General features: G+C 42.1%; 1 protein-coding gene across 4 annotated transcripts in view; it reads left to right on the plus strand.

Annotated features, from left to right (window-relative positions):
• Positions 1 to 24,782, plus strand: part of LOC141095454 (ATP-dependent translocase ABCB1-like) — a 485,663-nt gene extending 460,881 nt beyond the window's left edge. For all 4 annotated transcript variants that reach the window (XM_073581458.1, XM_073581459.1, XM_073581460.1 and 1 more), the window contains 4 exons: positions 2,504 to 2,710; positions 2,798 to 2,944; positions 20,953 to 21,153; positions 24,636 to 24,782. In XM_073581458.1, the coding sequence (XP_073437559.1) occupies positions 2,504 to 2,710; positions 2,798 to 2,944; positions 20,953 to 21,153 (555 nt within the window). In that variant the 3' untranslated portion in view covers positions 24,636 to 24,782. The remainder of the gene's footprint in view (positions 1 to 2,503; positions 2,711 to 2,797; positions 2,945 to 20,952; positions 21,154 to 24,635) is intronic.
• The last annotated feature ends 1,435 nt before the right edge of the window (positions 24,783 to 26,217 follow it).

A 26,217-nucleotide genomic window follows, 5' to 3' on the forward strand; every position in this document is an offset into this window, starting at 1 on the left:
TTGCGACCTGCACTTATACGTGGTAGTCCACGAATATGCAAACAGTGAAGCCGGCACTTTTCCTGGAAGTCCAGAAATATGCAGATGGTGAACAACAAGGAGAAGGGTTTCCCAGTGTACTTCTTTTAGGGCTGAAAAAGTCCTGCTAAAGTCCAGCACCGCAGCCCGCACAGACACAGTTCCAGGAGTAAATACTCAGATAATAATAATGACAAAGTCTTACGGATCATAGCAGCTCCAGAGATGTGTAGCTCCTCTCTTTAGAGGTCTGGACAATAGATAAGCACGGTCAGGATCAGGAAGCAGTGCAGAGAATTGAAGGCAGCTGGAAGTGATGAGGCAGAGCACAGAGTAAACGAGCAGCAGTTGGAACACCAGAAGCGTGTCAGGAGGAAGCTCAAAAGCCAGCAGCAACAAAATACTCTGACCCGGACTTAAATAACAGGACTGACAGGAAGTTTAAGGACAGGGCAAAGTACCAGACTCCATCTTGGATGAGGGTAAAACAGGCTCCATTGAACATCTGTAAACCTTACATTACTCCCATCTTAGAAGCGGCCTTAGGACGATCTAGGACCAGGTTTCCCAGGATATTTCCAATGAAGCAGAGCAATCTCTTTCCGATGAAACCAGAATCTCCTCCACCACAAATTATTCTTGTCCGTCCACCAACACAGGCTGAGGAGGAGGTGCAATACAACCCTGAAAAATATTCAGAGATACAGGTTTTAATAAGGAGACATGGAACACAGGATGTACCTTCATGGTCCTTGGTAACTTCAGACGGCAGGCAACAGAGCTCACGATACCAGAGATCTTGAATGGACCAATTAATTTTTGTCCCAGTTTCTGTGAGGGAACATTCAATTTCAAATTCTTAGTGGATAACCACACAGAGTCTCCTACCTTGAAAATGGGTGCATGTCTCCAGAACCTATCGGCTGATTTTTTGTATTTCTCCAGTGCAGTAGATAGCGATTACTTCAGAGTTTCCAGATTTTGCTTCATCGCCGCCAACCTCTCATGTACTGCAGGCACCGGAGCATCAATCAGAGATCTGGAAAAAATACTAGGATGATAACCCAGTTTGCCAAAGAAGAATGTTACCTTTAGTAGATGCACTCTGCAAGTTATTGTAAGAGAACTCTGCTAGAGGAAGCAACTCTACCCTGAGAGTGGCTGTTATAACACCGAAGATACTGCTCCAGAGTCTGATTAGTCCGCACTGTTTGCCCATTAGTCTGAGGATGATACACTGAAGACATAGCCAAAAGAAAACAGCCACACTCAAAAAAGTCATGCTACAGTTGCTCATTGAAAACACTTGAGTTTACTTGGTACATAATAGAGGTTCACCACAGGAATGAAAATACACGATATCAAGATAACGAGGTAACATTTCGACCCTGCCTCTGGTGTTTGTCAAACCTCAGTTGTGAAGTAGAAAGAGTCACCAACTCACCATAAGATTGAACTAGGTAAATAGAAAAACAGAAGTCCCAGCTTGGGCTTATTATTATATAGGGTATGGCTCCATTTGTTTGCAAACCTCAAATTAAATTTCAAAATGTTCAAATTTGCATGACATAGCAAATTTCATATTCTAGGGATAGATCTGCTCATCTCTGGTTTTAATTATTTTGTAAGTTCAGTAGCGAGTAAAAGTGACATTTTGTGTTGAATTTGGAGAAACCACTTGTTATATTCAATGTGTTAACCAATTTAAATTGGTCTTGTTTGACTGGTTGATTGCAAGCACTAAAAAGTTTGTACATTTTGTTAGCAAACCTAATTTGCATTGGGAAATGACTGATTTTGATTAAGAATATATTTGAGTGGTCATTAGGAACAATTCTCTCTCAGCTGTATGCTAAGAAAATAATAGAGTTAAATAATACCATACTCTGCAGAAAGGTGTATCTCTAATTGAGTTTGTTGACCTTGCCTTAATTATATCCTTCTCTTTGTCATTCAAATATTTTTTTTCCTTTTTTTACTGATGTCAGGCTTCATTTTTATGTAATTTTTATATTTGTAGTTTTATTTTTTTGCTCATATTAAGTTATCTAGGTGTCTGTTTTTGACATTTTTTTCTAAAACAAAAGACCACTAAAGTACATTTTTAGTTATGTTTCTTTTATATATCGGATGTATGTTGTTTTTTTTTTGTTGCTTTTTTGGGGGGGGGCCGGGCAAGAAGCAGCTAATTACTCTGGCAATTATTTTCTTTTTAATTTAAACATGTTTTCTAAACTTTTTTTCATGCTTTTACTTTTCTTTCTTTTTCTAACATATTGCCCCCCCCCTCTCCTGTTTCCCACATACAGCTTGAGGGCACTTCAACTTTTAAATTCCATTTATTGGGGGACAGAAATGCTATATTCTGACAACTGGTTGGAGACTCTAAACAGAATAGTATTTGACAAATTGTTATAATCAGAATTAGAGTTTAAGCTACTATATGACTATAATCATATATATGTATTCACTTGACATGTTTCAGCTTGCTGACGGGATTGACATCAAGACTATTCATTTGAAGTGTTTGAGGAATCAACTTGGCATTGTATCACAGGAACCAATCCTTTTTAACTGCAGTATCAAAGAAAATATTCAGTATGGAGATAACAGTAGATCTGTCCCGGATGAAGAAGTTATAGAGGCAGCAAAAGCAGCCAATATTCACGATTTCATTATGAGTTTACCCAAAGTAATTTATTAATATCACAGTATATATTTCTAAACTACTGGCCCTTCAACTTTTCATTTTAGCCATTTTTGCCTTTTTATATTGTAGGGATATGAAACTTGTGTTGGAGATAAGGGAACTCAAATTTCAGGTGGGCAAAAGCAACGGATAGCCATTGCACGCGCTCTTGTACGAAAGCCAAAGGTATTACTACTGGATGAAGCCACTTCTGCACTTGATACAGAGAATGAGAAGGTAATAAAACGAGCAATAAAAATTATATATACCTTGTTTCTAACCAAATTTTTACTGTCCTTATGCATCTAAATGACAAATGAAGCAACTTAGGACATAGTCTTAACTGTGTCATGTCTACAGCCCCTTTGCAGACCTGTGATTCTCCATAGGCATAGACTGCAAAAAATCATCTGCATCATATTTGCTTACATCTGTCCCCTTCTTTTCAGAACATACAAAATGTATGATTGCCAGATGTATGGGGGAGATTAAGGTTAAGGTTTGCTTTGGCCGTGATGCCTGTTGCATGGCCAAAGATTGCTAGGGATCGCTGCACATTGCAACGCAATACAGCCTTATGGGGTTGCAGTTTATCTTCGAGAGTACTGAAACCACAATAAGCAAGTTGCAGAAAGTCAAACCTGGCCGGATTTTTTTGCAATTTGCTTGTCAACACCGGAGTGCCCTTTGGGGTCCCAAAGTGGCCAGTTCACTTGTATTGCAATGCAATGTAGCAGCAACACCTATCGATCTTTGACTGCGCGACAGGTGTCAAGACCAAAGTAACCATATAGCCTAAAGAACATTTGGCTTTCATCACATTTCTCACATAGTCTCAAGGGGATTGTATAATACTGTTAAAGTCATCCTTAATGGCGATATCTGGGACTTAGAGTAATAAAGATGTGCCTAACAGGCAGGTGCTTGGCAGCGTTCTTCACCGGCACCGAGCAGTCACAGCTGTTTCTGCTGAAGTCATGTCAACAGAGTGGCAGCTTCTTTTCAGCTATGCTATGTTGACATGGTGAGGTGAGAATGCCAACATCATGTTGATTGACAGTCGGATCCTCTCTTCGTAACTGAGGGAGCCGGCTGTCAATCACCATGACGCTGACAGTGATGTCTTGTTGATAGAGCAGCCCGAAAGAAGAAGAGCTGCTCTGTTGACAGGGAGCAGCTGAATTGCTGGTGACCGCTCTGTTCTGGCAAGCAACGGTGCCGAACACAACAGGCAGGTAGTTAGCAATTACCTCCCTGTTAGTGATTAGGTACATTTTTTTTTTTCAAAGTTTCGGATGTCCTCTGTAATCTCTTGTCTTGCCCTACTAGACCCGATTTTTACATATTGTTTCTGATCAGATTGCATCCACTTCCAATGTCATTCTGTTACAATATCTTATTATGTCTTTTCTTGGCTCATATAGAGCAGAATCACTTACATCTCATGCACGGGCTGGTTTTACTTCTGATGCTACTAAGCATGAACTGCACCCCTTACTGATATACTGTCCAATAGATAATATACAGTGGGGAAAATAAGTATTTGGTACACTGCAGATTTTGCAAGTTTTCCCACCTACAAAGAATGGAAAGGTTTGTAATTTTTATTGTAGATACACTTCAACTGTGAGAGACAGAATTTAAAAAAATCCAGAAAATGACAAGATTTTTTATTATTCTTTTGCATTTTATTGCATGAAATAAGTATTTGATACAATAGTAAATGAGTATCAAACGCGCTCTGGTAATTGGTGTTGGGTAAATGACTAATCATTGTAGGCTGGATCCTGGATCTCATACCTCCCATAGATGCCCTGTTATTGATCCTGTTGTACTTTCCCATTCCTGCCATCATCATGCCCCTTTTCCTGATCAGTTCATCTAACAACACGTTGGCCATATTTCTCCGGCAAACCTACACCTTACCAGCAGCAACTGTAGGGAAGAATGCGTTCCAACGGCACGAACAATCTTCTATATTATACAGGCCTTATCCACACTAAAAAAATTTTTTTATGTTGCTAATGTGATACAGAAGGGGAGATCCAAGTTTGAAATTGTTTTGGGCATCTAGTCAATGTTATACAGGCTTCATCGAAAGGCACCAAAAAAATTCTTGTCACTAACGTAATACAGTAGGGGACATCTAATTAAAAAATAGTTTGGAGCCTTTTTTTCTTTGTCATCCAGCCCTCATCCACACTTAAACAATTATTTCTTCTGTTATACTAACGTAATACAGTAGGGGACATCTTACTTAGAAATTGTTTGTAGCATCTAGTCAGTGCTACACAGGCCTCATCAACAGGCCAAAAAAATTATTCTGTTACTAACGTGATACAATCGGGGACATCTCACTTTTAAATTGTTTGGAGCATGTAGTCAATGTTATACAGGCCTCTTCCACAGACCCCCCCCAAATTTTTTTTGGTTACTAACGTCATACAGTAGGGGACATCTAATTTAAAAATTGTTTGGAGCATATCTTTTGTCACCCAGCTCTCATCTACACTTACACAATTCTTTCTTCTGTTACTAACGTCATGCTGTAAGGAGCATCTCACTTTGAAATTGTTTAGAACATGTAGTCAATCCTACACAGGCCTCATCCACAGGCCCCTAAAAATGTCATCAGTTACTAACGCCATACTGTAGGGAACATCTCACTTTAAAAAATTTTGGCGCAGATCTTCTTTGTTATACAGGCCTCATCGGCACTGAAACAATTCTTTCTTCTGTGAGTAACGTGATTCATCACGCTGCATTTCACCTCATTTTGTGTTGCTAATATTCAGCTGCCTGCAGAGGTTGTGCACAGTAAAAAAATCTAATTTTTAGTTGTTAATAGTGTGCTTCTAGCACACTATCTGAGCAACATGACTGAGAAAAAGTGAGGTCATGATGAAAGGGGGATTAGTCTTGGTGTTTGAGGTGTATGTGGGGTAGGTGTTAATGTTTCTGAAAGCTCTAGTTAACCAATAACATGACGTTCAATCCAAAGACAACTGACAACTTGTGTTACTGGATGCTGTAGTTTTTACTGTATTTAATTGTTCTGTCATAATTGCAGTCTCAGATATCTTTAGTGGGGCTCCTGTGCTTGCTGTTGCTCCTGTTGGAGATGTTTACTAATTTGTGGAAATGTAAACAGTCCTGCTTTGGTGTCTGCTGGGTTGAATGTATTGGAAGACTATACTATTTTTCCTGTGGTAAATGTGATGCCACTTTGTTGGTGTCTGTCACTAATTTTTGTAAATGTGAACACTCCTGGTTAGGTGTCCATCTGCTCGGTTGGGTGTAGTGGAAGACCTGTCGGTTCCTATTATACTATTTCCTCTGTGGTGAAATTGATGTCACTTTGTTGGTGTCTGCCAGTAATTTTTGAAAATGTGAACACTCCTGGTTGTGTTGTGGGGAGGTTGAGCTGACGGACAGGTCTGTCTGTAGTAAGAGACAGAGAGATAGCGCAGTGTAGGCTGAGATAAAGAGAAAAGGGTGTCATGTGGTAGTTTGACCATTAGAGGGCAGTAGGGAGTATAGGAGAGTGACTGTGTAACTGCCATGGGTCAAGGTAACTGCCATTGGTCAGGGGTTACTGTCAGGTGACAATGGGCGGAGCTACTGGTACTGGGAGTATAAGAGGTCAGGGAATCGGCGACATCGCAGACAGAGGCCGCCCCCATGCCCAGCGCAACAGACGGGTCCCCGGGTCCGGACATCAGCCATCAACCTCCCTGGACGACTCCCGACTCTACAGTGACTACGACCCTGGATGAGCTCACGGCTCTTGTTGACCATTCTGAGCCGCCTCGCCCGGCGGCGCCGGCGCTACAGTGTGCTTCCTTTTTTGCTTGAATGTATATGAGTTGGTGACTCTAGGTTAAGCACCTGTTCACACTATGCTTATGCTTGGATGTGACGGTCAGTTTTTGAAATTTGTATTCATTTACCTTCTGACTGAGCACTCCACCAGTTAGCTGCAGGCGTTTTTAATCAAACCAGGGCCATTTCCCCTCCACAGAAATATAGACTTCAGTCCTAACAGAGGATTTTTCATAGGTTCCCATTCAGATGGAGACTACAGTCTTAGTGAGGATTGGCATAGAATAGGGACCTGGAAAACGAGAAATGCCTTAACGTGGCTTCCAGGTACACATAACTTGGCCATTTTACTTTCGCAATTTTTCATACTTCTAATGCAGTAATGCAATTCATTATTCATTTTTCATGTTTGCATGGTTTGGCGCTACAGTGTGCTTCCTTTTTTGCTTGAATACAGAGAGCTACTGACAGTGAAGACGGTCACGGGGGGTGACCCAAAAAGGACAGTGGCTGCGGACTGAGACAGACTGTGAGTGTCAGGTGGACGACGTACTCTAAAGGGTGAAACGCTGTGGTGAAAGTGCTTAGGGCAGCCACAGCGGGGAAGAGCCATAGAGGACGCCCTGAATGGTGAAACTAAGAAAGAGAAGGTACCCGGGTCTGTGTGTAAAAGTGAGTTGTGGACTAATCCTGTGATGAAGTACAGTGGTCGTCCGAAAAGCGGCCAATAAAATCTGACCTGTTGGACACAACCCTTGTCTCAGTCTCCTGTCTGCCGGCAACACGAAGTGGGTCATCCCCCAGTCCTGTTGGATCAGCACCACCTAATCGCCTCCCTCAGCTGACCCTACAGTGTATCCTTCATGTTTGTTGCCTGTAGCAGTAGGCCTTCGATACCATCAGTCCTCCATTCTCTTTGAGTCAACTACCCCTGTTACTATCCTTACATTTTTCTGACAATAGTAATCTATAAAACTGATATGTGTGCCACAGGAGTGAGGCTGAGCATAAATTTCAATTTTTTTATCACTTATATAGCGCCATTAATTAAACATTCACTTTACGGACACTACTGGCACTGTCCCCATTGGGTCTCACAATCTAAATTTGCTATCTGTGTGTCTTTGTAGTGTGGGTAGAAAAATAATTACTGGGAGTAAACACTTGCAAACACGGGTAGAACCTACAAACTCTTTGCAGATGCTGTCCTTGGTGGGGTTGGAACACAGGACTCCAGTGCTGCAAGGCTGCTAATGTTTTTGCACTGACGACAGAACATTTCTGTGGTTGGAAAACTATCACTGCGATGCATACTGTGTGCCTCACTGCGGTCTTGGGGAAAACCACTGTCAAGATTGTCTTCCAGCATATTTTGATACTGCAGCATGGGTGCATTCCTTTGCGGGGGGGGGGGGGAGAAGCAACTGGCAAAATTTACTTTTGTATTGTGGATAGAACACACTGCTAACCCAGTAGTCGGCACTATTTCGAATCATAACTATATAGGTAACGATCATGTTTCAGTTGCAGATAGTGCTGCAAGAAGGCGATCATGGGTCAGTCTCTTTCGTGAGGTCCAACTCCACAGTGTGTTGGTGGCAGCATAACACTTAAGCTTTTTTCCTCCATCCCCTCCTGACCACCACAGACAACATTGATGGAATCATAATCATCTTCATCTCCTAACTGTCACGCGTCCATCACCTCTTCCTTCTCGTCCTTTTCACGATCCTTCTCCATTTGTTTCTCACATGGCAACTTCCTGTGAGATGACTGACCTGAATTTGTAGATACTTGCTGTGAGCTCATTTTCTCATTCACCTTTGATGTCCGATGAACTCCCTCTGCTGGTGAAAGGAGGTGGTGAAACTGATTTGGATGGGAGAGACCTGTCACCTGAACAGGTGGATTGCGATTGGACATCAGGAATCTCTGAGTGGATATAAGGCAGCCGACGCCCTGTAGGGTTGCTGGTGATTTCTCAGCTCTGAGCTCTGGCCTCCAGTTCAGTTCCTGTCTTCTAAAGCTAAGTTTTGCTCTGTTATTTTTCCATGAGATTTTGTCTGATTTGCTTAGCTTTGTGTTCAGCTGCCCCGGCTGGGGCTTTGCTGAATTTCCATTAGTCCCTCATCGGTTTAATCTCTTTTGCTCTGTCTTCAGAATATATCGGAGTGCTGATATAGGGATTTTGAAGTCTAGTGACTTCAGGGCCAATTTTCCTATCAGACGTGTTGGAACATTTTTGGTAGGGTTTTTGCGGATTGCAGCCAGCATCTTTTCTGTCCTGTCCTATCTAGTTAGTTGGGCCCCATCGTTTGCTCTGCCTGTCTTTCTGTCTGTGTATGTGTTTTCATCTGTTTTCACCGACAATACATGTTGGGGGCTGTCTATTGCTTTGGGGTCTGCTCTGGGGCAGTTTAGATTTCCCCTTTCTTTCTTTAGGCTTATGTAGCTCTCCGGCTTTGATGAGGCATCTAGGATCACCGTAGGAGCGCTCCACGGCTACTGTTAGTTGTTGTGAATAGGATCAGGGGTCTGCAATCCGCTAGCTACCAACCTCTCCGGCTTTCTGGACTTAGCTTGTATTTTTGTTTTTTCCTCCTCCGGTGACTCATTCATAACAGATACTGTTATCTCTAAAGGAATCCTCCTCTGCTTTCTCCTCTTCCCCCAGGACCACCACCACCTCATCCAGACTATTTAAAGTGTGCTCCAGCATGTAGATGGCAGTAATAGTGATGCTGATGATGGCATTGACACCGCTAGCCCTCATAGTAGCCATTAAGAAAACGTGCAGGTGGTTGCAGAGGTCCTTCATCTGTGTCCACTACAATGAATATTAACTACACGGATATTAACTTGGAAACAGAGACCTTCAAAACCCATAAAGGCAACAGGTTTCTGCTAATAAGAGAGAAAAATTATCTTTCATAATTGTTGCAGAATCCAACCAGAGGAGCAGCACTTTTAGACCTAATACTATCTAATAGAGACAGAGTAACAAATCTGCAGGTCGTCGGGCATCGAGGAAATAGCAACCACAATATTGTACAGTTTCACTTGTCTTTCGCTAGGGGGACTTGTCAGGGAGTCACACAAACATTGAACTTTAGGAAGGCAAAGTTTGACCAGCTTAGAGATGCCCTTAATCTTGTTGACTGGGACAATGTCCTCAGAAATAAGAATACAGATAATAAACGGGAAATGATTAAGAACATCCTAAATAGGCACTGTAAATGGTTTATATCTTGTGGGAATAAAAGGACAAGAAATGGAAAAAAAACAACGTGGCTAAACAAAGAAGCAAAAGGGGCAATTAACAGTAAAAAGAAAGCATTTAAACGACTAAAGCAGGATGGCACCTTTGAAGCTCTAAAAAACTATAGGGAGAAAAATACTTTATTTACAAAACAAGTTAAAGCTGCCAAAAAGGAAACAGAGAAGCACATTGCTAAGGAGAGTAAAACTAATCCCAAATTATTCTTCAACTATATCAATAATAAAAGAATCAAAGTGTAGGCCCCTTAAAAAATTGTTTGGAAAGAAAGGTTGTAGATGACGAGGAAAAAGCTATTATATTAGTTATAGAAAGCAGAAGGTGGTTATAAATGGTATATTCTCTAACTGGGTTGCTGTGACCATTGGGGTACCACAGGGGTCGGTGTTGGGACCTATTCTCTTCAACATATTTATTAACGATCTGGTAGAAGGTTTACACAGTAAAATATTGACATTTACAGATGATACAAAACTATGTAAAGCAGTCAATACGAGAGAAGATAGTATTCTGCTACGGATGGATAAGTTGGAAACTTGGACTGAAAGGTGGCAGGTGCGGTTTAACAATGATAAATGTAAGGTTATACACATGGGAAGAAGGAATCAATATCACCATTACATACTGAATGGGAAACCACTAGGAAAATCTGACATGGAGAAAGACTTGGGGATCCTAGTTAATCATAAACTTACCTGGAGCAGCCAGTGCCAAGCAGCTACAAAGGAGGGCAACAAAATTAATAAAGAGGATGGGGGATCAACAATACACAGAGAGATTAGCAAAATTAGGATTATTTAGTCTAGAAAAAAGACGATTGAGGGGCGATCTAATAACCATGTATAAGTACAGTGGGGAAAAAAAGTATTTAGTCAGTCAGCAATAGTGCAAGTTCCACCACTTAAAAAGATGAGAGGCGTCTGTAATTTACATCATAGGTAGACCTCAACTATGGGAGACAAACTGAGAAAAAAAAATCCAGAAAATCACATTGTCTGTTTTTTTTTTCATTTTATTTGCATATTATGGTGGAAAATAAGTATTTGGTCAGAAACAAAATTTCATCTCAATACTTTGTGATATATCCTTTGTTGGCAATGACAGAGGTCAAACGTTTTCTGTAAGTCTTCACAAGGTTGCCACACACTGTTGTTGGTATGTTGGCCCATTCCTCCATGCAGATCTCCTCTAGAGCAGTGATGTTTTTGGCTTTTCGCTTGGCAACACGGACTTTCAACTCCCTCCAAAGGTTTTCTATAGGGTTGAGATCTGGAGACTGTCTAGGCCACTCCAGGACCTTGAAATGCTTCTTACGAAGCCACTCCTTCATTGCCCTGGCGGTGTGCTTTGGATCATTGTCATGTTGAAAGACCCAGCCACGTTTCATCTTCAATGCCCTTGCTGATGGAAGGAGGTTTGCACTCAAAATCTCACGATACATGGCCCCATTCATTCTTTCATGTACCCGGATCAGTCGTCCTGGCCCCTTTGCAGAGAAACAGCCCCAAAGCATGATGTTTCCACCACCATGCTTTACAGTAGGTATGGTATTTGATGGATGCAACTCAGTATTCTTTTTCCTCCAAACACGACAAGTTGTGTTTCTACCAAACAGTTCCAGTTTGGTTTCATCAGACCAAAGGACATTCTCCCAAAACTCCTCTGGATCATCCAAATGCTCTCTAGCAAACTTCAGACGGGCCCGGACATGTACAGGCTTAAGCAGTGGGACACGTCTGGCACTGCAGGATCTGAGTCCATGGTGGCGTAGTGTGTTACTTATGGTAGGCCTTGTTACATTGGTCCCAGCTCTCTGCAGTTCATTCACTAGGTCCCCCCGCGTGGTTCTGGGATTTTTGCTCACCGTTCTTGTGATCATTCTGACCCCACGGGGTGGGATTTTGCGTGGAGCACCAGATCGAGGGAGATTATCAGTGGTCTTGTATGTCTTCCATTTTCTAATTATTGCTCCCACAGTTGATTTCTTCACTCCAAGCTGGTTGGCTATTGCAGATTCAGTCTTCCCAGCCTGGTGCAGGGCTACAATTTTGTTTCTGGTGTCCTTTGACAGCTCTTTGGTCTTCACCATAGTGGAGTTTGGAGTCAGACTGTTTGAGGGTGTGCACAGGTGTCTTTTTATACTGATAACAAGTTTAAACAGGTGCCATTACTACAGGTAATGAGTGGAGGAAAGAGGAGACTCTTAAAGAAGAAGTTACAGATCTGTGAGAGCCAGAAATCTTGATTGCTTGTTTCTGACCAAATACTTATTTTCCACCATAATATGCAAATAAAATGAAAAAAAAAAACAGACAATGTGACTTTCTGGATTTTTTTTTCTCAGTTTGTCTCCCATAGTTGAGGTCTACCTATGATGTAAATTACAGACGCCTCTCATCTTTTTAAGTGGTGGAACTTGCACTATTGCTGACTGACTAAATACTTTTTTTCCCCACTGTATATAAGGGGACAATACAAATATTTCTGTTTATACCAAGGAAGGTGATGGTCACAAGGGGGAATTCTCTGCATTTGGAGGAGGGAAGGTTTTTCCACCACTGTAGAAGAGGATTCTTTACTGTTAGGGCAGTGAGAATCTGGAATTCCTTGCCTGAAGAGGTGGTGATGGTGAACTCAGTCGAGGGGTTCAAGAGAGGCCTGGATGTCTTCCTGGAGCATAACAATATTGTATCTTACAGTTATAAGGTTCTTTAGAAGGACGTAGATCTGGGGATTTATTCTGACGGAATATAGGTTGAACTGGATGGACAAATGTCTTTTTTCGGTCTTGCTAACTATTTTACTATGTTACTAATGTGTGAATTGCACTACGTCCATACTGTGTTGCGCTAGGCTATGAAAAATGCCATACTGCACCAGGTCTCGGCGCTGCTGCCAGAGTCGTTGCAACATGTGCAGAGCTTAATTCTACTGTGTAGTCATATCGTATAGCAACCGGTTAACCGGTAGTCTTATAGATCTCAATACCAACTGAAGTGGAATGGTGTATGTGAGCACACAATGACAGTGGTTTCTGCAGCAGCACATCCAGGCTGGGACAGTGGCAGAAGAATTGCTGTACCATCAGTTTGAGGATGTGAGCCATGGAAGGTACATGTGTAAGGTTGGCCCGGCGTAGGGCTGCCATCAGGTTTGCACCATTGTCGCACACAGCCTTCTCTGGCTCCAGGTTGAATGTAGACATCCGCTGTTTAAACGCGGCATGGATAGCTGTCCAACACTGTTGATCTTTATGACTGCGATCTCAAAGGCTTATTAATGTAATCACTGCCTGATTGCATTGAGCCTTGGCTGCGCAGAACGAAGGTGGGGTGTGATTCTAACTGCAATGTTGGAATGTATGTTTCATTAAGTCAAGGGTTGAGGATGCAGGTAGAGGCCCTAGAGGAGGTGGAAGAGGCAGAAGCACTGGAGGAACTGTTACATACAGAGGTTTGTTCCGCAAGCGCTGGGAATTCCAAGACTTGGTGTCTAGTGACACCTTGGTGTGTGTTGCTTTAGTTCTCCATCCCCTGGTGTGTATTCGTTTAATTCTCCAACCCAAGCTGTTTAGTAGTTTAGTTCTCCAACCCCTGTTGTCTATTAGTTTAGTTCTCCATGTTTTGGTGAGTATTTCTTTCCTTCTGCAATCATAACTGTTTAGTAGTTTAGTTATCAAATCCCTGTTGTCTATTACTTTAGTTCTCCAGGTTCTTGTGTTAATTTGTTTCGTTCTGCAATCATAGCTGTTTAGTAGTTTAGTTCTCCAACCCCTGTGGTCTAGAAGTCTATTTCTCCATCCCCAAAAGCCCTACAAGCCTTGGGGATTGCAAGACTTGTAGAGCAGCCCCTTCTCTGACAGCCCCCACAGCCACCATAGTCACCCAGTGCCAAGTCATCAAGATGTAACTCCCCTGTCCATGCTTGTTTGCCCAGGTGTTAGCGTTGAAATGCACACTGGCAGACAGAATTTTTCAAGGAATGGGTGATGTTGTCTGCGACTTGCTGTTGTAGCACAGGCACATCTTTCTTAGACATGTAATGGGGGCCACGACGGCCATCAGCTTTCAGAAATCGAATGTAACCCCAAGGCCGAAAGGCTGCATTTCCGTGGTCAACAGATTGGAGTGGCCATGCAATAAACACAGAGATCACAGACCGTGCATCATGAAGAAACAAGCGATGTCCTCTTTGTAGAGAATAGCTTTCCGCTTCTCCCTATCGTCCAGACACTGACACAATTAGGCGAGGATCATCTGAGGAGACCCCAGGCTGTTCACAATAATTTATTCTCAGAAAAGTTATTGTGCGCATGCTGCTTATCCATCTCCAGATTAGAACACATGGAACAAGTGTATAACCCCCCCGTGGAACAACTGCTAACTCTACGATAACCCTACAATTCTCGCTGCCAGCAACAATCCTGTTTTTAACCAAATAATTAATTACAGGCTGGTTGGACGCAATTCTTCTTTTGAGATTCACAACATCATGGCATTCCATCCCCTCTCCCTCAGAGTAGCAATTATATACTGGCCCCCAGGCTCACCCACCTACTTCCTTGACCACTTTTATGCATTGCTGCCACGCTTCATGTGTTCAGAATTGCCAACCCTTATCCTGGGAGACTTCAGCAGCCCCACCTCCCAAACAGCATCCCAGCTTCTGTCTCTAGCCACTTCTCGTGGTCTCTCACAACTTTCAAACTCTGTGACACACAAAGATGGTAACATCCCTGATCTGCACTTTGTCCAGCTCAGTTCAATATCCATCCTAGATAACTCATCTCTTACAATTTTTCCCCCATGAAATTGGGAGTATAACCACAACTTAGACATTTTTAGGCGCTCCCTAAAAACACATCTGCTTAGGGCGGCCTATCACATTCCCTAAAAAAAGTACTTCTTTATATATATAGCCTATTCTCCACTTTTCAGAACATAATTTGTCATCAAACTCAACTTTACCCAAAAGGCTCATATATAAATAAAGGTTATATTTATTAGTAGATTGAAGATGGTGAAGTACAAGCTGTTAGCTTTGCCATGTGTAGGAGAAAAGATTTTATGTGAGCACAACTGCACAAACGAGGGCACGCCTCTGTGCTGACACAGGGTGGATTAAGGTGAACAAGACAAGCTGCTGGACTGTGCGAGAGGTGCAGGTAGAGATGTTATGGTGGATTGAGAAAGATGGGGTGTGCTTGGTATGTAAGATCAGTCAAAAACAGCAGGCATGTCAACTTCCGTATCAGCTGACGGGCTCTCAGTCACCCCAACTGTAGGGGGTAAATAAGTGGAGGTTCTGTGGCCAGAGACCTGTGTGATAACACTTGCAATGGTGAGGGAGGAGGAAGAATTAAATTATGCGGTTGATGGGTTGCATTTTAGCACAGTGGCATTCCCAGATTAATGCATGTTGATCATGCATGTGCCATTTCACGCATGTAGTACTGAAATTATTTCATTTTTTTAACTCTACTATATTGATTTAAAAAAGGTTTATAGATAACATGATTTTTTAGATTGTTGCCGGTCTGACAAAAAGTCCCAATGTGAAGCGAAAAAGGAAGAAATATGCAGCACTCACCAATATAGCTGAAAAACTGTGCGTCTTTATTTCACATGAATTCCATCAATAGATATGTGGACATGCAGGACGTTAGAGGAATGCTAGGGGAGGGATGTGCCAGACAACGGCCGTTTCGCGATTACTCGCTTCTACGGGTCCAGGTGCCAAAAAGACCCAAGCTAGGTAACTGCAGAACCGTGAACGCTGCTGTCCACTGCCAGAGTTGAGGCTCAAGATGCATTGGTTGTCATGGTGGCATAACTCTGTGTCTATATAACCTCCTCGTCTTCCTCCTCCTTCTCCTCTGCTGAGCTACTCAGCTGCATGCCTCTGGGTTTACATCAAGTGTTATCTACTACTTCATTGTCATCCTCTCTGTTCTTCCACTCCTTGCCCTGAGAGTCACCCTCCTCCTCTTCCTGCCCCAACAGCACAGTACAGTCTGTGGGTGCCTCAAGTATCTGAGTCTCATCCCTCATGGATCACCCTCACCCAACCTTCACCCAACGGGGTTAACGTCTGTTGCGAGGGTTTGGATTATGCTCACACCCCACTTTGTCTGGCAATAGATCAAAGTGAGAAAAAATGTGGTCGTTGGTGCAGATAATTTCCTCCTCTTGAGTCTGTGAATCTATAGAGTACACTTTCGATGCCCATCGCATACAATGTGTGAACAGATCTGCAGACTCAGCCATCTGTGGTTCCCAACAGTCAGTTGGGAGGTTGCAGAGTTGTGATGTGGGGGAAAACAAGGGTAATTGGGGTGCCACCATTGAGGACTGTACTGTGTCTCCTGTTAAGGTGGAGAAAGAGAAGCAGAGGCCACTTGATGCAGCGCTTGCCATCTACTGGAGCACATGTTCTTTCTGACCCTCATCTACAAAGCATACTGCTGTACATCTGACAAAAAATGGTGGTGGGGTAGCCCGTCCAGAAACAGAAGTTGTAAAAATGTTGCACAATTGCTCACTGCAGCAAAACAAACCGACTTCTCATTCCTCATATCATACCTGTCTCACAACTCTAAACAGCTATTCAGTATTTTCAATTTTCTCCTGTGCCCACAAGCTCCCCCTCCCTCTCCTCTCATCTTATCTCAGCTGAAGACTTTGCCTCACCACCTGTGAACTTGACACATTATCATCCCACCTCATTCCAAACCTTGCCACAGTCTTCTTCCCAAGCCTAACCCACCACTTCAACCTGTCACTAACAACTGATGTCTTTCTTCCTGATTGAAACATACCTCGATCACACCCATCCTCAAAAAGCCCATCCTTATCCCATCCTCTGTGTCCAGCTGTCACCCCATATCATTTCTCCCTTATGCCTCCAAAGTACTTCAACAACACATCCATTTTGAACTGTCCTCCCACCTCTCCTCTTGCTCCCTCTTTGACCGTTTACAATCCGGCTTCAGACCACACCAATCCGCGGACTCTGCCTTGACTAAAGTCACTAACGACCTACTAGCTGCCAATTGAAAGCAACTTGAGTTTGTCCTCCTCCTTCTCCTGGACCTGGCATCTGCCTTTGACACAGTGGACCATTCCCTCTTACTACAGACTTTCTGATCTGTAGACATTACAGACTTGGCCCTCTGTTAGATCTCCTCGTACCTAACAGACAGGATATTCAGTGTCTCCCACTCACACACCACCTCCTCATATTATTGCCTATGTGTCGGTATCCCCCAAGGTTCAGTTGTAGGCCCGGGCACTATGCTTAAGGTGCTCTCTCTTCCTCTTAAAGGGACTGCTCTCATCAACCTAAGGTATTCCCAGCCTATAGCTGGGCGACACCTTCTACTGAAGGTTTCTCCTCCAATATGGAGGTGCCTGAGCCACATTGTTAGTTTGATTTGAATGCTGGCTAGTTGTCAGGTTCCCCAGGTCCGCCCGTCTGCTTGTCTACCCTGTACTCATCTGCTCTTACCTGTCTTACCCCAATATCTCATGCATGGCTGATTGCTGCCATGCCATGCTACAATTTGCACTGTGGGTGAAGCGAGGCCACTTTCCTGGTGTTTTCCCCTAATTTCATATGTTTTGGTACCTTTGGGGACATTTGAAGGTGTTAAGCATATGTCTGTTTTTGCCTCCCATTGACTTGAATGGCATTTGGCTATGTTCGGTGAATATTCAACTAATAAATCTGTGAATATTGCAAATTTGGCGATCGTAATCTGAACCAAACATTGAAATATTTGCTCATCTCTAATCCTGTCCCCTTTACAGGAAAGCATACTCAATGTATTATGTTTTCTCCACCATGCTTCATGTTTGAGACATTGTTCTTTAAGTTGTACTCATTACTCTTCTACCTCCAAACGTGGCAAGTGGAGTTGATACCAAAAAGTTCTATTTTGGTCTCATCTGATGATAAGACCTTCTCCCATCCAGATGGTCATTGGCGAACTTCAAAGAGGCCTGGGCATGTGCTGATGTGAGCAGGGAGATCATGTTTGTCCTGCAGGATTTTAATCCACGACGACATAGTGTGTTACTAACTGCAATCTACGACACTGGCTCCAGCTCTCTTGGGATAATTTGACCATGTCCTCCCGTGTAGTATTGGGCTGATTCCTGACTTTTCTCAGTATTATTCTTATCCCAGGAGGCAAGATCTTGCATGGAGCCCCAGACCAAGGAAGATTGACAGTCTGGACAATCTTGACAAGATTGACAATTTTGTGCTTGTTCCATTTTCTAATAATTGTGCCAACAGTTGTTGCCTTCTTACCAAGCTGTTTGCCTATTGTCCTGTAGCCAATCCAAGCCTTGTGCAGATGTACAATTTTGTCCTTGGTGTCCTTAAGCAGCTCTTTGGTATTGGCCATGGAGGAGAGGTTGGAGTGTGATTCATTCAGTGTATGAACAGGTGTCTTTTATACAGGTAACAAGTTCAAACAGGTGCAATTAATACAGGTAATGTGTGCAGAATAGGAGGGCTTCTTAAAGAAAAACTAACAGGGCTGTGAGAGCCAGAATTCTTGAAGGTTGATCTGAGATGAGAAACTTTTTTCATGCAATTAAAAAAAATGCATTTTAAATATTTACAACTCATACAATGTGATTTTCTGTTTTTTATTTCTAGATTCTGTCTCGCACAGTTGAAGCGTACCTACGATAAAAATTATAGACCTCTCCATTCTTTGTAGGTGGGAAAACTTGCAAAATTGGCAGGGTATAAAATACTTATTTTCCCCACTGTATGTATGTATGAGCTCAGCACAGAGGCAGAGGAGTGTCTAGCAGACTGAACGATCTGCTTTCTCTTCTTCCTTGCAAGAGGTCAGTGTCCAGCATGGATAGTAAGTATTGCAGAGCCATGGATGTCGCTGTGCTCTACTGTCAGTCATCAGGGGAGCAGCAGGTCTCTGAGTGTACTCCAAGCTCACTGAGGATTCAATAGAGAAGGTCTGACACTGCAGGGGGCAAGAGTGGAGAGCTGAATCTGGACTATTAGGGTATGTGTACAGTACACGCTGCAGAATCTGCTGCGTTGTACAGTACCATTATAATCTACATTTGTGGCCAAAAGTATTGACACCCCTGCAATTCTGTCAAATAATACTCAGTTTCTTCATGAAAATGATTGCAAAAACAAATTCTTTGGTATTATTATCTTCATTTAATTTGTCTTAAATGAAAAAACACAAAAAGAATTGTCCAAAAGCCAAATTGGATATAATTCCACACCAAACATAAAAAAGAGGGTAGACAAAAGTATTGGCACTGTTCGAAAAATCATGTAATGCTTCTCTAATTTGTGTAATTAACAGCACCTGTAACTTACCTGTGGCACCTAACAGATGTTGGCAATAACTAAATCACACTTGCAGCCAGTTGACATGGATTAAAGTTGACTCAACCTCTGTCCTGTGTCCTTGTGTGTACCACATTGAGCATGGAGAAAAGAAAGAAGACCAAAGAACTGTCTGAGGACTTGAGAAACCAAATTGTGAGGAAGCATGATCAATCTCAAGGCTACAAGTCCATCTCCAAAGACCTGAATGTTCCTGTGTCTACCGTGCGCAGTGTCATCAAGAAGTTTAAAGCCCATGGCACTGTGACTAACCTCCATAGATGTGGATGGAAAAGAAAAATTGACACGAGATTTCAACGCAAGATTGTGTGGATGTTGGATAAAGAACCTCGACTAACATCCAAACAAGTTCAAGCTGCCCTGCAGTCCGAGGATACAACAGTGTCAACCCGTACTATCCGTCGGCGTCTGAATGAAAAGGGACTGTATGGTAGGAGACCCAGGAAGACCCCACTGCTTACCCCAAGACATAAAAAAGCCATGCTGGAGTTTGCCAAAACTTACCTGAAAAAGCCTAAAACGTTTTGGAAGAATGTTCTCTGGTCAGATGAGACAAAAGTAGAGCTTTTTGGGCAAAGGCATCAACATAGAGTTTACAGGAGAAAAAAAGAGGCATTCAACGAAAAGAACACGGTCCCTACAGTCAAACATGGCAGAGGTTCCCTGATGTTTTGGGGTTGCTTTGCTGCCTCTGGCACTGGACTGCTTGACCGTGTGCATGGCATTATGAAGTCTGAAGACTACCAACAAATTTTGCAGCATAATGTAGGGCCCAGTGTGAGAAAGCTGTGTCTCCCTCAGAGGTCATGGGTCTTCCAGCAGGACAATGACCCAAAACACACTTCAAAAAGCACTAGAAAATGGTTTGAGAGAAAGCACTGGAGACTTCTAAGGTGGCCAGCAATGAGTCCAGACCTGAATCCCATAGAACACCTGTGGAGAGATCTAAAAATGGCAGTTTGGAGAAGGCACCCTTCAAATATCAGGGACCTGGAGCAGTTTGCCAAAGAAGAATGGTCTAAAATTCCAGCAGAGCATTGTAAGAAACTCACTGATGGTTACCGGAAGCGGTTGGTCGCAGTTATTTTGTCTAAAGGTTGTGCAACCAAGTATTAGGCTGAGGGTGCCAATACTTTTGTCTGGCCCATTTTTGGAGTTTTGTGTGATTAATGATCAATGTTTTGCTTTTTGCTTCATTCTCTTTTGTGTTTTTTCATTTAAGACAAATTAAATGAAGATAATACCAAAGAATTTGTGTTTGCCATCATTTTCAGGAAACTGAGTATTATCTGACAGAATTGCAGGGGTGTCAATACTTTTGGCCACAACTGTATGGAAAATGGAAACCTCAGAAAGAATTGACATGTCATTCTTTTCTACGGATTCCGCTGCGGTTTGCCATCTCCTCCATTGTAGAGTTCATAATCCGCAGGGCAAACCCGCTGGCTAATCCGCAGGTCTTCTGACCTGCGGATTTACCTGCGGATTTTGCAAAATCAGTGCGGAAAAATCCGCAGACCAATCCGCAGCATGTGCACATAGCCCTAGATGCAAGGACTTTTTAGCAAGATCTTGTAGTCCAAAAAATGTGGTGATGTATAAAGAGATTTTCATAGGTTTCTATGTATGAAACAAAAAAGTATGTTTTTTTTATATGATTACTTTCCTTATCTAAACCACTTAATATTTGCAGGGTTACAATTGTAAATCAATGTCTCAGCTGAGAGCTTCTTTTTATGTTTCACAGATTGTGCAGCAAGCTCTGGATAATGCCAGACATGGACGAACATGTATAGTGATTGCTCACCATCTAAGCACAATCGAGAATGCTGACATTATCGCAGTGATAAAGAATGGGACAGTGGTAGAATGTGGCACCCATAGACAGCTATTGGCCAAACACGGCGAATACTATGCTTCTGTAAACTCCCAAGTCTTACAAGTCTAGGTAGGAAAATATACTGTATGATCTGCTAAAATCATACAACTAAAGCAGGAACATTCATCATAGTCTCCAACATTCTAAAAAATATATAAGTTCATAACTTTTTGGTATCAGTTTTATTCAAATGGAATTAAAAGGATTTGTTGTCTGAACCATCATAAAAAAATGTAGCAAATACTGCAAGAAATATAATGTCAATCAACCTAAACAAGAAGGATAAATCCATTTGTGACTTTGCCATTGTTGCGTATTAGAAATAAGCAAAAAGATTCACACTTCTGTGGTACAGCTGCCAGAGAATACTGAAGTGGACCAGTGCAGTGCAAATCTTTTTGCTCTTCTCTACTGGGTATCCTTGAAAATGCCACTGTCAGCTTCAGGCTCATTCTCAGGTTCTAATGACATCTCTGGTTTGCACCCAACTGTGACACAATTACTTTTGGTGTTGCTCTGAATTTTGTTGAGGCAATTGTAATATTAGTCAAGACACTATTACTGTGAGGCCATTAAGTGAGCACCATTGCTATATGCAAGTACTAAGGTAGGATTATTGTTGCATCTGAAAGTGGTGGGCACCATTACTATGAAGTCACTGTTATGGTCACTATTTTTGTATGGGACACCCATTTTTTGTTTAGCACATTTTTTTGGGTGGCGTCTTGTCATTGTGGCACTATAAATGCAGAGACACAGTGAGAAATGAGGCTTTAGAATGGGAAATTTATGTAATGAATGGAGAGGTCCTTAAAAACAAAGAGAATGATGCCTGGACAATAAAATTGTAGTGACACGGGGGCAGTATCACTTGGGTTAAGCCTGGGGTCGCTAACAGGGAACGTGCACCAACACACAGGGTTTGCGGAGACCGGGGAGCGCAGTTCACACAGGACCTGAGCTTAGCTGGTCATGAGACCACAGGTGGCAGAGCTAGACAGTCATGTGACCACAAGGGGCGGTGCTGCCCCGTACGAGGACAGGGAGCCAGCCGAGGGCACGGAACACAAAGGACAAAACCAATAATGTAGTCAGAGAGACAAACACACAGCAATAAATCACGCACCATTATGATAAATCAATAATCAGTATATAGTAATAGCACATTTTGGTGCAAAAAATAGGACCTATATATGGAGCCAATCGCATATAAAAACTAGCACAAGAAAAAGAAAGAGCGATCAAAAAGCCCACTTTTATTATAAAAATATAAATTTTATTATCCCATCAGAAAGAACATGAACATAGGAGAGACACAAAGTGCATATGTGCATACACAAAAAATATACCAAAAGGGTACAGATAATGCAAGGCATCAAAAAAATACTAAATATCTGAAGATCCATGTAAATAGTTAAAGATTCCTTTAATATAAGTAACAATACATGGTTACATCATGCAATGTGGTGGCCCACATAAAGGTAAGTATAAAATGACATTATATACTTAACGCCTGACATTATTTGTATACCCATAGTAAAGGTACAATGAGATTGCTGCTAATGATTTGCAGTATGATTGCGCGGGATCAAACCATGGGTGTGTGACGTCTCCACATTGTGATACATGACGATTGTTGTGGATGAGCGTCTGTTCATCATAGCTTGTTATAGGCTAGAATGTATGGGCAGGATGGTGTGCGTTGGCGTGGTGGATGATGGGAGCTACATCATCGGGGACTCTCACTATGCATGACGGCAATGATGTCATTGGCCGGAAGTTATAGGCGGAGCGGTGTTTTCATATCGCGGTGGATGATGGGTTTGGTGTCTTTGCGGATCTCCGCCCTGTATATTGTGGATGATGTCACTTCCGGTTTCGCCGTCTATGCGCCTGCTTCTTTCTATATGTAGCACTGTGGGCGTCATTTCTGGGACTACATTAGTAATATGTTTCAGCATGTTCATTGGCCGCCTACTCTTATAAATACCTTGTTTCCTTTACATTTGTTCACGCCCCCTGATGAAGGCAACGCCGAAATGCGCGTTGGGGTGGGTGCAGGTCCCAGGGCATCATTATTATTATATAGGTAAGATCAGTTGTGCGGTGGTGGCTCTATTATTATCATTATATACTTACCTTTATGTGGGCCAGCACATTGCATGATGTAACTATGTATTGTTATGTATATTGAAGGAATCTTTAACTATTTACATGGATCTTCTGATATTTAGTATTTTTTGATGCCCTGCATTATCTCTACCCTTTTGGTATATTTTTTGTCTATGCACATATGCACTTTGTGTCTATCCTATGTTCATGTTCTTTCTGATGAGATAATAAAATTTATATTTTTATAATAAAAGTGGGCTTTTTTGATCGCTCTTTCTTTATCTTGTGCTGATGTAGTCAGAGAGCAAAGCCAAGGGTCAGAATACCAGGAGGGATGAATCAGTACCGAGCAGAAAGACAGAGGCAATAGTCAAGGGGCAAACCGGGTCATACACAACAAGCTTAGACACACACAGAGGAACAACGATACAGAGAGTAACCTGGGTCAGCGACCACGAATCGAGTAGACAGATGTATCACCAACACTGAACCCAGGAACTATCAGCATTAAATAGCTGCCCCAGAACCAAAGACAGGCGAACTAAAATTAACCCTGACCTGACCAGAATGGAAGTGGAACCATCCTGTCCACAGTCATGACAAAAATCTTCACGAACTAGTTGTGGTTTGGAAAAATCATCATGGAAGTCAGGAAATGATAGAAAAGAAAGGAGGAAATGAATGAAAAAGAAAAATGGTGTGTCACTTGATTTAAATTTTCTCTACACACTTTTACACAGACCCAAGTCTGTCCTGAGGCGAGATAAATATCTTGCCTCAGATGGCAGATTGAGGTGCTTGACAGCAGCAAAATGCTTACTTTCTTTACTCACTGAGATTCTGCATGTTGTCTGCGAGCTGGAGAAGCTCAGATTCTTTCAAGCTGGGCTGGAGATGTTTGCTCCACCCGGTGGATGGGCTTTGACAGCTGCTTATAAAACAATTGTGTTTCATTTGTGCACCTTTATACAGGTGAAAGGCTTAGGATCACAAATTACTACATGTGTCTGAGTATGTGATCTATATGATCACTTGCCCCTGTGGCCTCACCTATATAGGTGAGACCACTATACAGTTGGGTTAAACTCAGGATGAAGAATCACAAAAGTTCCTTTATAATTGAAAAAACTGATTAGCCAATAGTGATTATGTTACTAAGAATGGACATTCTGGAACATTCTATCAGTCAGATGAGATTTTGCGTCAGGGAAGAAAAACAGTGACTTCTGAAATTGCACAAACCTAAATGGATTCACAGTCTTGACACACGCCAACCACCAGGTCTGAATGTTGAATATAAGGTTCAAACAAATATGTAATTGTTGTTCTTTTAGTTGTCCTCTAACATTCCCCTCATGTGGTCTTTCTAAAGATATTTGGCATAGGAATTTGTCATATTTTACGTGGCTTTCATGTTTTCTATTTTTCATTCTTTACAGGTTTTCAATATTTTCTGCCCACTGATGTTGCGTTCTTTGAACTATCAGGCCTCTACGCATGATTGACATAGCTGCTCGAGTTTCTTTTTGCTTAATTGTGTATTGTTTCTATTGTTCTCTAAATAAATTGTCAATATGGTGCAGCATGATCTGTTGTTTCTTGTGAGACAATGTACTCTATATCAGCCGGTATACCTGAAGGCGTATACTGAGGCCTGGGTATTGCAGTGGTTGATCCGTGTGTGGTGATCTGCCCCTCCACGGCACTCTGCATGCATTGGGCACTTGACGTTAATATTACGTTAGTGTCCCCCTCAGGATCTTAGCACATGTGATGAGTGAGCCATGTATAGTGCATTCTCCTACTTTTGCTTCAGTTGGATCTCTCAGTTAAAATGGTAAATTGATGAACTGTGTTCAAATTTACCTTTTCATGCAGTTTTGCCTGAAAGTAAATTCGCTATGAATTTAACCCCTTTCTGACAGATGACGTACTATCCCGTCCAGGTGACCTGAGCCCGTATGATCGTGGACGGGACAGTACATTATTGAAATCAGCTGCACTCACAGGGGGAGCGCAGCTGATCGCGGCTGGATGTCAGCTAATTATCACAGCTGACACCCGGCACTATGAGCCAGGAACGGTCATGGACTACTCCCGACACATTAACCCCCGGCACACTGCGATCAAACATGATCGCAGTGTTCTGGGAGCATAGGGAAGAATCGCGCATGGAGGGGGCTCCCTGCGTGCTTCCCTAATACCCTTGGAACAACGTGATGTGCTCGTGTTGTTCCGAAGGCCTTCCCCTCTGCAGGGAGGTGGCTTTCTCAGTGCCTGCTGAGAGCAGGCGCTGAGAAACTGCCTGCAGTGCCTGTCAGATGGCTGATCTGACACAGTGCTCTGCAAAGTGTCTGATCAGCGATCTGACACTATACAGTGATGTCCCCCCTGGGACAATATAATAAAGTTAAAAAAAATAAAACATGTGTAAAAATAATTTAAAAAAAAATCCTAAATAAATAAAAAAAATATTCCCCAATAAATTCTTTTTTTTTTGTAATTAAAAAATACAAACAATAAAAGTACACATATTTAGTATCACCGCATCCGTAATGATCCACCCTATAAAACTGTCCCACTACTTAACCCCTTTAGTGAACCCCTTAAAAAAAAAACAAGGCAAAAAACAATGCTTTATCATCATACCACTGAATAAAAAGTGCAATAACACGCAATCAAAAAGACGGATATAAATAAGCATGGTACCGCTGAAAACATCATCTTGTCCTGCAAAAAATGAGCCACCATACAGCATCATCAGTGAAAAAATTAAAAAGTTATAGCTCGTAGAATAAAGCGATGCAAAAATAATTATTTTTTACATAAAATTGTTTTTGTTGTATAAAAGCGCCAAAACATAAAAAAATTATATAAATGAGGTATCACTGTAATCATACTGACCTGAAGAATAAAACCGCGTTATCAATTTTACCCCACCGGAATGGTGTAAATGCCCCCCACAAAAGAATTTCATGAATTGCTGGTTTTTGTTCATTCTGTGTCCTAAAAATTGGAATA

The sequence above is a fragment of the Dendrobates tinctorius genome, unplaced genomic scaffold (genome assembly GCF_039654945.1).
Source record: "Dendrobates tinctorius isolate UK_male_01 unplaced genomic scaffold, ASM3965494v1 ptg000070l, whole genome shotgun sequence".
Taxonomy (NCBI): Eukaryota; Metazoa; Chordata; class Amphibia; order Anura; family Dendrobatidae; genus Dendrobates; species Dendrobates tinctorius.